Here is a 16,866-nt window from a genome sequence, read left to right as displayed (position 1 = left end):
TTACGATTCGCCCGGCAGCGCCTTGCTTTCCACTGCGACGTCGTCTTTCTGAAGGTTCTTCTCGGCAACGGAGGCCGCACCTTCAATCAGTTTGTTCTCGTACTCCTCTCCGTCCATAATTACCGCTGTTTCTTCCAAGCTGAGATTGCCCGTTTCCACAAAGAGAAAATACACAACGATGAGCTCAAACAGGAGCCATACGTCATAGGTGATATAGTATCTCCACTTGCTGTTTGTCACTCCGATAGGGTTCACGTACTGATTGAAGATACTGGCAAGGGCGACGAACAAATTGTACAGCACGAGTCCCCGGGCACGTAAGTCGAACGGTAAGATCTCGATACAATACGTCACCTGCAGGGGAGTCCAGCCGATTGAGAAGAAAAAGTTGAATAAAAATATCATGGCCAGAACTCCCTTGGCATAACCATCATCTCCCGTACCTTCGAGTGCGGTCTGCTTCTCGTAGGTCGCCTCGAGACCCGTCCAGACAATGTAGACAGCCAATGAACCCGCGGTGGAAATGAGAAACAGAGTACGACGGCCGAACTTGTTCATCACAGTGGCAAAAAGCACACTCCAGAGCAAGGTCCACAACGTCAGCAGTGCGTTAATTAGTGTCTGGGTGCTTTCAGCGGTATAGCCGATCGAGTCAAGAATCAAGGTGAGGTAATATGAAATGAGACCGTTTCCGCTCCATTGTGAAAAGAAACCCACAGACAAAATGATGAAAAATCGTTTGATATTCGCCTTATTTTGGAAGAAGGTCAGGTACGATGTATTGCGCCTTGCCTCCGCCTCCAGACGAAGAGCAGTACGGATCTCCTCCATCTCGAGAGTGACGAGAGGATCAGAGTCGTCACCGTTGGCGTGATACCTGCAAATCAGTTGTCTTGCCTCCTCGTCACGCTCTTTGCTAATAAGCCATCGCGGCGACTCTTCTACGAAGAAGCAAAGTCCGATCTGGATGACGCTGGAGAGACCCTGCAGAACTGATGGAATGCGCCATGCCCAGGTACTTTCGATACGAAACGTACCGTATGTCACCCAGGCGGCTACCAAAGCACCTAGATTCCAAAGACTGTTGTAGATGGCAACCTGGGGTCCCTGCTGGCCAGGATATGCCAATTCTAGAAGCAGAAGGGGTGCTGCCGTAATGTTCAGGACGAGTCCCATACCGATGATGCCTCGCGCCGCGATGAACATGCCGACATTCTGTGCTGCAGCCTGAAGAGCGACCCCGATCACAAGAATAAAAGCTCCGACAAAAAGCACCGGACGGCGACCGAACCTATCGCAGCTGTATGCACAAACGGGCATGGTAATGAGCTGACCGACATTCTGTATCGCGTTTAAACTAGAAGGAAATCAATGATTAAATGTCCCACTTCTCTGGCATATGCTACTTACAGGCCGAGTTCAGACGCTCCTGGGTTGTTGAAAGAAGTTTGCCATGTAGTGAGGGACTGGAGCCCGTTCATCATAGAACCATCATAACCGGTAGCATAACTTGATATTTGGAAAAGCGCAAGCATCAAGTTGAGTTTGATAATACCTCCATTTGAAAGCCAAAAAAATGTGGTGCCTTTGTTCTTCAAGGCACCGACTGTCAAAGGTGACTCTGTGACCGGTGTGGAGGGGACCATTTTGAGAACGTGAGACGAATGACGAAGAGGAGAACGGTCACCCGGCAGCTCAAAAACACGGACAGGGGACATAAAACTAGAAGTTTTCAAAAATCGATGTAGTGCCACAAACATGTGTATGTATATAAAAGCCCCGGAAAACGTGGCATTGTGGTCCCGGCTCAGGTTCTGGAGCACCCACATTCCCCCGTTATCGCGAACTTATCACCCGACGAATGTTGCGATGATTAGCTACGCCAATGAGAGGTGATTAAACTTTATCTTCGGAGCTACGTAAAGATTGCCGTAATTTGCCGGTACGTTTTTGCTCCACCGGCGAATACGGTGCTCAAGATTGCCATCAAACGCGAGAAGAGAATCCCGGGAACTTTGCCGGGGAAACAACCCGGTCGAACGCTACGGTACCGGTAGTGGAAACGGCAACAAGTCCGATTTCGTAGGCTTTTTGGAGATGGGTATTCTACGGAGCGTAGCCCTGCCAAGAAGTCATACGAGATTATGAGAACTGTACTTGAATCTGGAGTAGCTATCGCTTTGCGAAACCTGTGTTGATGTACTTTGACATTACGGATGATTAAAAAAAGCCAATGTATACAGCCGGCCAAGTACGGTCATCCTACCGGCACACAACGGCACAAAACTTACGGTAGCTGAAGTTTAAAGTACACTGTCTTTCTCCTGAACCTGCATTTGGAAGCCACATGAAGTGGGGGAGACTGAGACACAGGTACAACAGAACCCCAGAGTTGTTCCTGACATTCCGCACATGGCGTCTTTTAAAGATTTGAATAAGTGAATCTGGGGACCCACAGTCTACAAGATACTAGAGCTGCCTGTTGAATTATAAAGAACGCAGTACGTAAAACTACAATTTTAAATGCCTGGGGGTGTATATGGCTTGATGTCTGCATGCAAAGCGAACCCTACCTAGAGCTATAAACTGTTCGTAGCAACAAAATAGACATGGACAGTGCTGGTTGTATGACTCGGGGATACTGTAAATGGAGTCTCACGAACTCTATCACTAGGTATAGTTTCGAGCGATATATACCGTCATCCGAGGCGGATCTCCGATTGGAGCTTATTTCAATTTTGTGTAGTGACTTATCTTGATTGCTTTATATCCACGGATTGATTCGATTAGATGGGCGAATTAGCTGAGCTCCGGTAAATCGATGTATTAATCACCGAATCTGTTCACTAGCTGCGATAGGATTAACAGTCTGTTAGAAGAGGTCACCAGGCCTGGATCAACGGTTAAATGCACACTAAAAAATGTTAGTGCTATCCTCAACCATTTATTACAAAATGGCGTGGTGGCCCCATTTGTTTTTCATAATACGAGTCTTGGACAGAGTCTTATTTGATTGATCTATCATCACTAATCGATCTAAGGGCCGAAGACAATGAGATCAAAAGGCATTGTAGGCTGTGCGGCCAGCTTGCTTCTCGCGACGACGGTTTCAGCTGCACAAATCACAACGCATTTGTCCAAAAGTGAGCCCTGAAAGGAACTCTTGTGTTGCAATGTTCAGAATTTAATAGATTACTCGCATAGATGCAAAGGATCTCTTTGACTGGTCGATTTATGTCAACGACCTGCGCTGGGATGATTCTTACAAGTACATCTGGTACTCCGACAATGGGCCTTGGTCAACTCGCTTCACGGCCTGGTATGTCGCTGGTCTTCTGTATCGAAATCAGGGGGAAGACCTTTCCAATGCGAAGGCAGCCATTGAGAACATGTCAGTTCCTTTTCTTTCCAATAACCCGATAGCTTGACAATAATTTTCCTTGCGTCAAAAGCTGACCTGAACATGTAGTCTATCATGCCAGATGACCGAGAGCTACGATTCGGCCTGGTACGGTACATTCAAGCTCTCGCCAGACGAGCCATACCCAACTCCGCAGTCGGATCTATATTCTCCAAGCATTTATGTAAGTATTCCAAAGGAGACTGCGTATTGGTTTTTTTTTTTTTCTTTCTTGATTTTCATACATTAATATCGGACACTGGTAGAATACATATGATCCCAATTGGAGAGAATTTATCGGCACGCAGCTCGTCCAGATTGTTGAAGAGTTTTCCGACATGCTAGGGGACAGCCTCGTGTCGCGCATCGAAGACAGCCTAGAAATCGCTGCTGTTGGCTCTATGCGCCGTAATGGCTCGTTCCCGGAAGGCGACAACCTGACCCCAGCCTACTCCAACCCGGGTCTCATGCGTGCCTGGTACGTTTCATGGATCGGTGAGCGCCGCAATAACGAGGTATGTGACTAGTATTGAGGTGGCCTTGTCGCCTTCATCCAAGAATCATTCCTAACCTACGAAACAAAACTGACAGATGAAACATAGACTTTCATCGATTATGCCAACCAGCAAGGCGATATTCTTCTAGATCTCTTCAAGTCCACTGGTTCGAACGTGCTGTCGGAGTACAACGCGCCTACATACTATGGAATGGACATTTGGGCACTTGCAGGCGCCATCAAATACGGCCCAAAGAATGCTACAATGACTCAAAACGCCCACATCATGCTGACTGATCTCTGGGAAGATATCGCGGACCACTACAACCCTTATCTTGCCCGAATGGCGGGACCGGTAGATCTCCTTGACACGTCGAATTTCGGTTTACTTTGCTAACATTATTTTGTCCGATAGTATGACCGTGCCTATACTCGTGATATGGTCACAAACTCTGCTGTTATTGACTATTTCTGGTGGGGACTGTACGGTTACGGCAACGGACCTCAGCCCAACAAACTCGAAGCAGATCTGCTATATGATATTGCTCAAGGGGCGGCATTGGCCCTGGTTGTCGATGTTGTTGCCGACCACATCTCAAAGGAAAACGCAACATGGCTTGCATCCCGTGAAGACTGGCAAGGAGACCGTATGATCACAAAGAGTATCCCGGATGCCCTCAGCGATGACGCAGAGGTTCGTATCGCAACTACTTGGATCAGCTCTCCTCTCATGATTGGCGCCGAACAAGTCAACGAGACCGTCAACCGTGGAGTACAATACGTTCCGGCCATCGTTCAGTGGGCAGGAGACAGAGACCACACTCCACAACCGTATATGACATTCTTTAGTCTCTACCCTACTGCATCTACCATAAAGGCCGTTGCAGGTCCTAGAAGCCTGGAGATCTCGTATCCTAATACTACTCAAGACGGTACTGACATTTTTACCTATGCCCTCGCGCAGGTCCCACCGAGCTGGACTCTTAACAAGAAGAAAGTTGTCAACGGCCTCGAAGATGTCCCTTGTCTCGATGTCAACATTACCGCTGATGGGTTGGTAAAACAGCCCGTCATTTACGGCGCTACTGTTGAGGACAACAGAGTGTACAACGTCTCTTACATTGTTCCTTCCAACTTCACGGGTATACCCAAGATGTCATTCAGCTTCAAGTATACTTGTTGACATCACTCTGTACATATTGAACGCAGCTTCTATAATCCAGTGCTGTGATTTTTGATTTCATTATGCATCTGTATCCAGAGTTGTACGAAAAGAGAGAAATATCAAGTGACATTTGAAGTCTACATTGTAACAGCTAATTCATGTAAAAGAGCCTCGACTAAGGAGTGTGATATGCGGCCAGTGTCAACGTGCGAAATCAGGAAAGAGAACACATTTCTACACTAGCTAGAAATCGATTCAAGACCATAGCTCTTCTGTAAAACATTGGGACCAACCTCCAAGTAGCGAAAAGGTAATGGTGGTGATTATGACCCGGTTCAATCCGGTGAAGACCGGTTAATGGGGGGGAAAGCACTCGGTCGGACTTATCACCGAGCACGCGGGGACAGCATCATACGAACTTGATCAATGGGTAAACTCAATTAGTACACTGATTCCGGGAACTTGACAAGGCGACCAGTTCTCCATTAGCCAGTGGTTGATTTGCGCCGAAATTAGCAATAGAACGGCATCCACACAACTGATAAATTCCTACTAGATCGTGATTACTGTCCATCGCTTGGGCGCGCACTGGTACATTCTTCGCATTTTGCACTAGTCCCTTCACTTCTGTTTTAACGCTACTGCTGGGTCTTTATGGGCATCAGAGAAGCTCCTAACTGGTTTTCTTAATCGAGTATCACTGAACTTTATCCGCATCATCGAGCAGACAGATATTTGGCTCTTCAAATCTCCCACATCTTTCTCGAGCTTACATTCTATCAACATACGCGGGAAAAGGCACAAAGCAAACATCGTCATCAGGAGCGTGTCCACCCACGCCAACTATGTCTTTCCCAAAACCTTTACCAGACTGGAACAATCTCAAGGTCATCCATAAGGGTACTCTTCCCCCAAGAGCGCATTTCTACTCTTATGTTTCCCACGAAAAGGCTCTCACACTAGACCGCCAGCAGAGTGAGTATGTGTCTTTGAACGGCACGTGGAAGTTTCGCCATGACGAGTCCCCCTTTGAAGCTCCCGATTGGGAAAACGCAGATCCATTAAGCTGGGACGACGTCAAAGTGCCTGGAATGTGGCAGCTCCAAGGCTATTCGCACCCAACCTACACCAACGTCAACTATCCGTTCCACGTCAACCCTCCGCATGTACCTTTTCTGAATGAGACCGGATCCTACTGGAGACAATTCGTCACGCCGCACAAGTGGGAGGGACAACAAATCCGCCTTCGATTCGAGGGTGTCGACAGTGCTTTCCACCTGTGGATCAACGGAAAGCCAGTAGGATATTCGCAAGGCTCACGAAATCCAGCTGAATTTGACATTACTACTTTTCTTCACCCCGCGGGATCTGCGAATACAATTGCAGTACGCGTGTACGAATTTTGTGATGGGTCGTATATCGAACGTCAGGACCAGTGGCTACTCAGTGGCATCTTCCGAGATGTTGGATTGCTTGCATTTCCCATGGAATCTATTATTGACTTTTGCGCTGTACCGACACTGAGCGATGATCTATCGTCTGGTGAGCTGACTATAAGTGTAAAAATACAAGGTAATGAAGGCGATCTGCAGGCCAAGCTATATCGCGCCGATGGCACTCTTCTCAAGGACTCAGCTTTCAGCACTACAGAGTCCCATAAGATTCAAGTACTCGGAGAAGACCTTGAGCTATGGTCTGCGGAGCATCCTGTCCTCTACACATTGCTTCTATCATTCAAAGGTCGTACCATCCCCCAGCGCATAGGTTTTCGACGCATCGAGCAGAAAGACTCAAACTTCCTCGTCAACGGAAAGCCGATTATTCTGTACGGTATGAATCGCCACGAACACCACCATCTTCATGGCCGTGCCGTACCTTATGAGAGCATGCGGGCGGATTTGATCCTAATGAAGAAGCACAACATAAATGCACTGAGATGCGCTCATCAACCCAATGACCCTCGACTATATGAAGTGTGCGACGAATTGGGCTTGTATGTCATCGCGGAAGCAGACCTTGAGACACATGGCTTCGATCCGGTAGAAAGAAACAATATAAAGAATCAACACTTGATGACCGAGTACGAAATCCAAGAGACTTCCTACAAGATGGCTAAAAAATGGACATCAGACAATCCGGCATGGAAGGATGCCTATCTTGACCGTGCTGTTGAGCTTGTGGAGAGATTCAAAAATTTCACTTGTATCATTTTTTGGTCCCTTGGTAATGAGGCCTTTTATGGTCACAACCACGCTCTTATGTACAAATGGATAAAGGAAACTGATCCAACTCGTCTCGTCCACTATGAGGGAGACAGAGACGCTGTTACAGCAGACTTATACTCTAGCATGTACTGGAGTCTAGACACTCTGAAGGCTCACATCAAGAAAAAGACTGACAAGCCTTTGATCCAGTGTGAGTATGGCCATGCTAGTAAGTGAATTCCTGGACCAAAGAAACATCTTCCTTCACCTGCTGATTCGATGTTGGTGTTTCCTAGTGGGCAATGGCCCGGGTGGTCTGAAAGAATATATCGACGCCTACCGCAGTGAGAAATTGCTCCAGGGCGGTTTCATATGGGAGTGGTGCAACCATGGACTTCTGAAAAGAGATGGTGACACATCATACTACGCATATGGTGGCGACTATGGCGACGAACCTAATGATGCAGATTTCATTCTCGACGGAATGGTTTTCTCCGATCATTCTCCAACCCCTGGTCTCGTCGAATACAAGAAAGTCATCGAACCTGTCACAGTGCAGTTGAAGGGAAATCAGCTAGAGTTGAAGAACCACTTTGATTTCAGTAGTCTCGACCACCTGACAGTGTCATGGCACCTTGTCAACGAGACAGGGAAGACAGAGCCGATTTCCTGGGAGCTGCCTGAAATTAAACCTGGACAGTCGAAGCTGGTGGATTTCCCGCAAGGCGTGAGTTTGGGCTCTGATGCAAGCTGGCTCGCCTTGAATTTCTGTCTCAGAGACAGCACAGTCTGGGCACCCGCGGGCCATGAGATTGCTTGGGCCCAGATCCCGTTATTCAAAGATCAGGATCTTCCCATCCCTTCATTTTCCGGATCAGCAAAGTCGACTCTATCCATTTCAGAGGGACCAGGCAGACTATACATCTCCTCTGAAGCTTTTGCTTCGCGCTTCACTTACGACCTTGTTAGAGGAAACCTTTCTTGGTCCACTGATACGGGTAAAATCTTCAATAGCGGACCGCAGCTAGGTATATATCGTGCTTTGACCCAAAACGATCTTGGTCTAGAAGGCCCTCATATCGAGTGGGAACGCTTCCATGTCGCTAGTACTCGCATGCTTGTTCAAGCCGTTACTTGGCGTTGCAATGACGATGGAACCGTGGATATTAAAACGAACGTCAGAGTTGCTCCCAAGGTACTTGAGTGGGCCCTTGAGGCTACTCTCAGTTATACAATCACAGATTCGTCAGTCAATCTTCATGTGAAGGGCGAGTTCTCTGGCACGTATCCGAAATACATTCCTAGACTTGGTCTTACTGTTCGCCTACCTCGACGCTACGATGCTTCCACATGGTTTGGTCGGGGCCCAGGAGAATCATATCGTGACAAGAAATCTGCCGCACGCTTTGGAAAGTACACGGCCAGTATTCAGGACGGTCTTCAGACCCCGTATGAATGGCCCCAGGAGAATGGTAACCGAACTGACACTCACTGGGCTCGAATCCATTCATCGTCTCCTGATGTCTCATATGCAGCTTCTGCAGAGGCTCTTACGCCTGTGCCTGGACTCGAAGTCAGAATGGACTCCCCATTCAATTTTTCTCTCCGTCAGTATTCAATTACTGAGCTTGACCGCGCAAAACACCCCCATGAACTTTCAGCGCTAGTTGATGAGTCGGAATTAAACATTGATTTCGCTCACCATGGAATTGGTACGGCAAGTTGTGGGCCAGGTCCTTTCGAGGGTCATAGATTAGAGGCTGGTCCTTTTGAATTCACTGTAATGTTCCGTTCGAGTGATCTGGAATAGCTCAAAAGATGGGACAAGCTACAGTGTTAGAGATGCATAATAAATGCCCGATGCGTGGAGGTTGATGAATGCCAAGACATTCTATAGGAATAAAATCCGTTGTAGATTGAGGTGTGGGTCAAATTTTCTGCACATGCAACCTCCTGTTCGAAGTAGAAGTAGTCGTACTACAATGGTGATCTGGTTGATGTAGCCGTAGAAAGAGCCGGAAAGAGACGGGACGAATGTCATAGGGGGCCGAGCCCTAACTTCATAGTCTTCTTCGTCGCGTCCAGACGTAGACATTCGTACTTCTTGAGTCTAATTTGCGTTGGACTTTGTAATTATACATGTAGCTCTTTGCGGGGGTTGGTCTAGCCAGCCAAGCCTGACTTAGTAGCGAGTGCATACGTAAAGAGTAGGTCTTCTAGCAGGCACTATTCAAATCGACTGGCGCCTCAACTAATCGTTTCCATGCATAAAATCACTATGGATTCGCTCTAAAGGGTTTATGCAATGAATTAAATTCTTCAAAAGCGGCCATGAGGGAGGAGATTTTGGTAACATCACTATTCTGAAGCATATTGAAGGTATGATCTTTCTAATTACATACTCCAATCTACTACAGGCTATTTTCTATATCATTTTGAACATATCGACTTACCCGCACCAGGTTTTAACCGGTAAAGGGAAAAAGCCTTTACAATCCACACGTGCCTAGAATACATTCTCTCCTAAGTCTTGGGTAGAGAGACAATTGAAGAGCAAGTATGGTCGAGAGGTCCTTGTGGGCTTTGACTCATATTGTACAATTTAATTTCCCCTTCACTCCTCCAGGAAGCTTTTTGGGTATCAAAGCTAACTGGAAGTCTATTCCAATCGACCATCGTGCGATAGAAAATACAATTCATTGCAGCAGTTCAGTTTCAGTATGCATCCGGTCCATGCATAAGCCAGACACAATTTACCTCACCGGGGTCGTCAGCAGCAAAACTTCGGAGTTCTGCGAATGCACTAATACCTATCGCCAATCGAGTAACCTTTGTGGCTCAAATACGGATGGAACATTAACAGCACAAATTTTATATCTATATGATGACGCTTCAAAAATTCTGCAACTAATCAATTGATGGAACTCCTCTACATCTCGCCATTGGAAGCGACAGACTGTGCCATCAAACAACGATATGGGAACAGCGGTTTATCAAACGACACATGACCCATGAACAACATACTTTCTGGCCGTATTCTACTTGTCTCAGATTTACTTCTATCTTGAAATCGTGAATGTCGTTGTCATCCGGCTACTGATGTTGAACTGTGTTGCAAGGTATTGACTCCCATCGGATCGACGATAAGGTTCAATTTAGCGTCTTTTTAAGGCAAGGAGACGTATCAGCTCTTTCTATCACAGCACAGCTTTCCACTACATGTAAATTCGTTTACTAGACGAACCGACATTATCTCATTATAAATCTGTTAAGAGAGTCCGGGAGTTTATCGAAAATGTTGTTTAGAATCTTCGGGGTTTAATTTTTACCGCATTCAAATAAAAGGCATCGAACATGATAATGAGAGCTGGTTATTTCACCTATGCGATAGTTGGTTCGTGCTTACGACATTCAAGAAATGACTACTCACAAATCATAGCTCTGATCGTTGAAGACATGCCCGTTGAATCGCTTTGCACAGCAGCTAGGGGTGAGGGTTTATCTATTCACATGCCCTATTAAATCCATCAGTAACCCTGAGCTTGCTAAACACCGAATTACGTAAAATATCAACAAATAAAACCAAACAATACATAACCTCACGACTATCGCTCAGATTCTGATTCCGGCTACCCCAGTGTCGACATCGAACCGACATCGCGGACAAAACCGAGGCGTTTCGCAAGTAAAGTGGTCCCTGTCGGCGTTACCCGTGTCGATGGAGACATTTCTGGGCTTCACCGATGAACATTGTTACGTAGATTATGAATTGTATCCTCTGCATCGTGACGAGTATTCGAATATTATCGAATTTTTGAAGTTAATAGACTCTTTAGGGTGGTGATATAAATTGCTATTTGCGATTTAAAAGACTTGGAATATTATTGTTGCAGTTGAATTGCATTGAAACTCACACAATTCATCATAATGCCGACTTCAAATAAAAACGTTGTTCTTGACATCGTAGGCAAGTAAACTCTCGAGTTTGTGAACGACTGGTTGATACACTAACTCTGTGCGATACAGGAACATGTATTTCCTACGACGCATTCTATGATGCTATCGAAGCTCGCATCGGCGAAAAACTTCTTGCAAAGAACATTGGATCCCGTCTGTTCGGATACGCATGGATGGAAGCCGGAGAGCGAGAGTACACCTATCTCAGCATGTCTGGTCATTATCTGAAATTCTTCGATGTTTTCCGTTCCATTTTCTATCGTACACTTTGGCAAGCCGGTATTGCAGAGCCTCGCAAATTCGCGACGGATGATGATCGCGAATTCCTCCTGAATTCATATCGTGAACTCAAACCGCGTCCTGGTATTCATGAATGCTTTTCCCGTCTTCGTGCCGCCGGATTCACTGTCTGGGCATTGACAGCTGGCGATACCGCCCGTGTCGCCGGATACCTCGCACAGGGCGGCGTTGAGATGCCCGAAGACAATTTCTTCTCCTGTGACACCATTAAGATTGGCAAACCGGCCCCAGAGTCATATCATTACATCCTAGATAAGCTCGAAAAGGAGGGTCGAGAGGCTTGGTTTGCCGCAGCGCATATGTGGGATGCGGCCGCCGCGAAACGCACTGGGTATGTCAAAAGCTCAATCGAATTTTAGCTTTGTAACACTAACACCAACAAAACACAGATTCAAAGGGGCTTGGGTTTCTCTTTGGGAAAAGGAAACATGCTCGGATATTTTTGGCGAGTTGGATGTAATTGCGGATGACCTACCTTCGCTGGCCGATGGTATCATTGCAGCATCTAAAAAGCAATAGGCAACATTAATAGATGAAAATTTGGTTCTATCACACAATAAGATACTTTCCATTCCATTAGTCACTGACAAAAAAAAAAACGGATTTGTATATAAGACTGGAACTACAAGGAATCCATGAATGCAATCTGTTTCAAAAGCCTTTCACTATATGAACTGTCGCCCAATATGAAACCGACCTGGGCGAGTTTTACCATAAATATTTGCATAAAATACTCTAGACCCAATACCTAGTACGCTCAAAGTTTCGCTATGAGATTTCCCCTGTTGTTTTCTTCCAGGATTTCATTCTTCTCACTCGCAAGTCGCTCCTTGGTGACCTTGAATAATGATGGCACTTCAGTCTCTTCAAAAGTAGTTCCACTTCGGACCATCTCTGAAATTGCCTTGGCACAAAGAAGAATCAGAGGCATACCATGACCCGAAAACCCAGCGAGAACCAATTGATTTGGTTTCTCGGGGACTTCGCCGACGTATGGCATGAAATCTGAGCTGTAACCCATGACTGAAATTTTCCAAATATAAGTTTTCTTACTTCAAACCCGAATGAAAGCAGTCATGAATAATACTTACTGCCAGTCCATACTTTTTCAGTGTATGCTTCACTATCCTCCCAGCCAACAAATGTCCTCTGCATAAGCCCATCAAACCACGATTTGGCCGGCTCAATGAGCTTGCTATCATCCGTAACGTTGTACCAATGCGAGTGATCTGACCAGAAATGCGGTTTCGCGCCTCCCACGATAATACTTCCATCGGGACGCGGTATGAGATAGTCATACATTGAAGGCCCATAACGGATACTATACGTTTGTGGGAGAAATGGCGGAACTTTATGCGGAGGCACGACGATGCGACTACAAATACCTCGGACAGGGACAATGTGGTTCGTAAATTGTGGAGCTAGATGAGAGGTGTAGGCATTTGTCGCGAGGATCACCTTCTTGGCTTTGATACTTCCTCTTCCAGTGGTGACCAACCACCGACCGTCTGAGAGTTGCTTTTCCGAGATTTGCGTGACTGGAGTCATCGTTTGAAGGTTGGCACCTTTGTCCACAACGCCTTTAAGAAGGTGCATCACCATCTTATATGGCCAAACGTGACCAGCTGTAAAGGTGAAGCAATTCAAAGCGCCCTTGATGCCAGAGACCTGCAGTAAAGTTTTTTTATTTAGCAAAGCGTCATGATCATACGTGGAAACCCTGAAAGGACTCGGGATTTTACATACGCGCTCTGCGTCCTTTCGTTTTGTAAAATGGACATCTGTTAGATTCGCCACACCTGAATTCGCCATCTCGGTAAAAGCAGCTTCTGTTTCCGCTGCCAATCCTGGATCCAAAATAACATCACAAGCTCGAGTCAGAACAAAATCGCAGTCGATTTTTTCTTCCTCTACCAGCTCCTTAACGGCATGTACCTGGGAAGCTTCGAAACGAGCGACATCCACTGCGGCTTTGACGCCATATTTTTTGATGTATTTCGGAAGACCGAAGTAAACATCAGGTTTTAAATGACCTCCTATAGTAGAGAAGAGAATATGATTAGATGTTATTTTTGCGAGTATGGATCAGTATCATTGTTACCGTTACGACCGGTAGCCCCAGAGCAAGCTTGTCGAGCTTCTAGGATTACAACAGACGGTGGTGACGGATTATCCTTGTAGAGAAAATGTGATATGGCAGCCCCGGTGTAGCCAGCACCGACAATGAGGATATCGCATTCCTCGGGCAGGTCGGGAGTGCTCCTGTGACAATCCAATTCGTGTGTTTCTGTTCGCCAGAATGGCAGGGTGGGGTCTGGCACAGGTGCCGATGATGGTTTCGCCATGGCTTTTCGATAATGAATCAATAAAATTCTGAAAACTGGAAAGATATCGAACAGATTACGCGTTGATCTCTATCAATTGTTATTTCCGTGTCCACGCTCTTCTAATGCTTGGTGAAGTAACACTAGCTTATGCTGGTGGTTCGACCGCGGACACAGATAACTGCACTGTTATCAAAATTCCTCTCTACCGACGGACGACTAACACTCGTACACCTTAAGGTTTGTGACTGTGCATGGATGGCCAATAAGATACCGAGATAGACCGCGAAATGCAATCCAGACTTCGGCTGACCGCGCCAGGTCGACTCCAATCTCGCAGAACAGTCGCAGCACGATCCACAAAACCGTAGTGGAACCCGGAAGACCGCGATAGGATAGCTCAAATTGCGCAGTAAGCCGAACCTTCTGATACTAACTTAGCAGTATCTTATTCGTAATATCAATGTGGGTTCGCTATATCGGATATCCTAAAAAAAAATGGAACTTGAAGCGTTTACGGCTTACGCTGATTGTGATTTGTACAGTATCAATTTACCCATTCTAGACGTTTTTCTCTTCATTAATGTTTCCTAACGTATAATTTGTGTATTTTCCCCCGCAAGCCTCTAATCCATGTTCGTCATCTTATCTCAATGGCAAATACATAGCCAAAATTTAGTGGGGTGTTTAGTGCGTTTCTACATCCGGCAATGCTTTCTCACAAGTTTCTATGCATATGAGAACCTATGAATAGGGCCGACTTCTCTCTCATAAGAGTCCCTGCTATCACTTCCATCAAGCTCATGACTTTAATCTGAAAATCCCCAAAAATCATTGATCGATCAAATCAGTATCCAAGATGGTGTTAGAAAATGCTGAAACAGCATTTCTGAATGAGCCATCGGTAGCAGTGGCCACCCCATCAATTGAAAAATCCGATTCGGGCACGAGGTCAATGGAGAAGAAAGTTGCCGTTCTCAATGGGACCACTGATGTTGAAAGCGGCGATATAATCCAACAGTCTGGTATGTTCTTTGTTAATGGTCATAGCAGTGACCAACGAGTCTACGACAACAACTTGACTGATTATATGCATTCAGATTATACAGAAGAGCAATATAAAAAGCTGACCCGGAAGATTGATCGTTACCTCTTGCCAATGATGTATTCTGTCCTCTCCTCCAAATTCTCGTTGAAGGAGACTTGCGACTAACATAACGACCGAACAGGTTCTTTTGTTACGGTATCCAACAAACCGACAAGACATCAACGAGTACTCAAGCGGTAAGAATGGCCTTTATTCACGTGCTTTACGATACGGGCCAGTTAAAAAAACTTTGTGTATTAGGTTTTTGGTATGCAAACGGCTTTGAAACTCCACGGTCAAGAATATCAGTGGTCGACAACAATGTAAGTAAATTCACTAATGTACTATACAACCTGAGACTATCTCTAACATTAAATACTCAGCTTTTACCTGACGTACCTCATCTGCGAGATTCCATCCGTTTATCTACTGCAGCGATATAACGTTGGCCGCGTCTTGTCGATTTACATGACAGGCTGGGGAATTAGTCTCATCTGCATCAGCGCCGTACAGAATTGGTCTTCTCTCATGGCACTACGCGCCTTGCAGGGTGTATTCGAAAGCAACATTTCCGCTGGTTTCTTGCTCATAACAGGAATGTGGTATCGTACTAAAGAACACGCCGACAGGTCGCTTTTCTGGCAGTCATCCGAGGGATTCTTCTCTATCATCTGCAACTTAATTCTCTATGGAATTGCCAGATATGCGTCATCGAATGGAGGAATTGCTGCCTGGCGATGCATCTCGCTTTTCCTTGGATCTTTGACCCTTGCCGGTGCTGGTGCCTCATTCATGCTTCTAGGTACACCACACGAAGTTAGGTGGTTGAACGAGAGAGAGAAACGAATGGCGTAAGTATTGAGCTACTACGAAATGATTCATAGAACAGAGGCTAACAGTAGTAGCGTGGCTCGTACCCTGGATAACTACACCGGCCAAGATATCACTGGACGAGAGTGGTCCTGGCCGCAGGTGACTGAGGCCTTCAAGGATCCTCAACTCTACTTCTCTTTTCTGAATTCCTTCTTGGCCAATATTCCGAATGGGTAAATTCTTGATATCCTATTTCTTAAGTTTCGGACCACAAATTCTAATTATTTACTGAAAGAGGCATCACCACTTTCAGTTCGTTGATGTACGAGACCTTCGGCTTCAGTAGCTGGGAATCCATGTTGTACGGTTGCCCTCGAAATGGTACGTATCTGTCTACTTATTACAAAACAAAAGTAGTATATCGAAAGACTAATGCAATCGCCCGTCAGCTGTCTACGTTGTCGTCTTTATCGCGGTCGGTTTCTTTACTCGAAAGTTTCAGAATCAGCGTATGTGGATTATGATTGCAAGCTGTATCATTCCCTTTGTGGGCATGCTGGTTATGTCCCTTCTTCCCAACACTGCCCAGTATAAATGGATTAAATGGGGGATGTATGTGATGACAGTCGTGTTCTCCTTGTCAATTTTCATCGGCTGGAGTCTGAGTAGGTTGTTCTTTTGTACAGGAGGTAATTCTTCAAGCTATGTACTAACACTCGCTACCAGTTCCCTCTAATGTCGCCGGTAGAACGAAAACTACAATCATTTCATCCATGACCATGATAGCTTACTGTGTTGGAAATATGGCTGGKGCCCAGGTCTTCCAAACCAAGGACGCCCCTCGATATGTCAAAGGAACTATTGCGTGCTCGGTCTGTTTCGGCTTGCAATCATTCCTCATCTTGGCTTGGAGATTCTGGTATATGTGGGAAAACCGACGTCGAGACCGTCTTGCCGCCGAAAGTGGTCTCACTAAGGAGGAGCAAGAGGAGAAGGCTCGGGAGTATGGAGAGAATGACGCTACAGACCTTCAGAACCCTTACTTCAGGTACACTATGTAGATATGGTATGATTTAACATCATCTTATCCATAACCACGAGGCAGGTATGTCTGAACTAA

At 45.9% G+C, this 16,866-nt stretch overlaps 5 protein-coding genes across 5 annotated transcripts; 3 read left to right on the top strand and 2 right to left on the bottom strand.

The window, feature by feature from the left end:
• BHQ10_005033 (uncharacterized protein) lies at positions 1 to 1,646 on the bottom strand (the record flags this gene model as incomplete). The annotated part of the gene is made up of 2 exons (XM_040877465.1): positions 1 to 1,357; positions 1,411 to 1,646. 2 exons carry the CDS (start codon positions 1,644 to 1,646, stop codon positions 1 to 3), a joined length of 1,593 nt encoding a protein of 530 aa, XP_040733537.1.
• Positions 1,647 to 3,052: 1,406 nt separating this feature from the next.
• On the top strand, positions 3,053 to 5,079 carry BHQ10_005032 (uncharacterized protein; the record flags this gene model as incomplete). The annotated part of the gene is made up of 6 exons (XM_040877464.1): positions 3,053 to 3,143; positions 3,205 to 3,391; positions 3,470 to 3,584; positions 3,667 to 3,915; positions 4,003 to 4,251; positions 4,312 to 5,079. The coding sequence occupies 6 exons, from the start codon at positions 3,053 to 3,055 to the stop codon at positions 5,077 to 5,079; spliced, it is 1,659 nt and encodes a 552-aa protein (XP_040733536.1).
• An 827-nt stretch (positions 5,080 to 5,906) lies between these two features.
• On the top strand, positions 5,907 to 12,041 carry BHQ10_005031 (uncharacterized protein; the record flags this gene model as incomplete). Its single annotated transcript, XM_040877463.1, has 4 exons — positions 5,907 to 7,494; positions 7,562 to 8,977; positions 11,292 to 11,853; positions 11,912 to 12,041. The coding sequence occupies 4 exons, from the start codon at positions 5,907 to 5,909 to the stop codon at positions 12,039 to 12,041; spliced, it is 3,696 nt and encodes a 1,231-aa protein (XP_040733535.1).
• A 238-nt stretch (positions 12,042 to 12,279) lies between these two features.
• Positions 12,280 to 13,867, bottom strand: BHQ10_005030 (uncharacterized protein; the record flags this gene model as incomplete). The annotated part of the gene is made up of 4 exons (XM_040877462.1): positions 12,280 to 12,545; positions 12,614 to 13,190; positions 13,269 to 13,558; positions 13,624 to 13,867. 4 exons carry the CDS (start codon positions 13,865 to 13,867, stop codon positions 12,280 to 12,282), a joined length of 1,377 nt encoding a protein of 458 aa, XP_040733534.1.
• Positions 13,868 to 14,705: 838 nt separating this feature from the next.
• On the top strand, positions 14,706 to 16,807 carry BHQ10_005029 (uncharacterized protein; the record flags this gene model as incomplete). Its single annotated transcript, XM_040877460.1, has 9 exons — positions 14,706 to 14,871; positions 14,947 to 15,010; positions 15,076 to 15,130; positions 15,195 to 15,256; positions 15,317 to 15,784; positions 15,839 to 15,979; positions 16,042 to 16,127; positions 16,196 to 16,411; positions 16,473 to 16,807. The coding sequence occupies 9 exons, from the start codon at positions 14,706 to 14,708 to the stop codon at positions 16,805 to 16,807; spliced, it is 1,593 nt and encodes a 530-aa protein (XP_040733533.1).
• Between the last annotated feature and the right edge of the window lie 59 nt (positions 16,808 to 16,866).

The sequence above is a fragment of the Talaromyces amestolkiae genome, assembly GCF_001896365.1.
Source record: "Talaromyces amestolkiae strain CIB chromosome Unknown scaffold8.1, whole genome shotgun sequence".
NCBI classification, from domain to species: Eukaryota; Fungi; Ascomycota; class Eurotiomycetes; order Eurotiales; family Trichocomaceae; genus Talaromyces; species Talaromyces amestolkiae.
The sequence above is the reverse complement of the archived record's forward strand: the minus strand, read 5'-3'. Positions and strand labels throughout refer to the sequence as shown.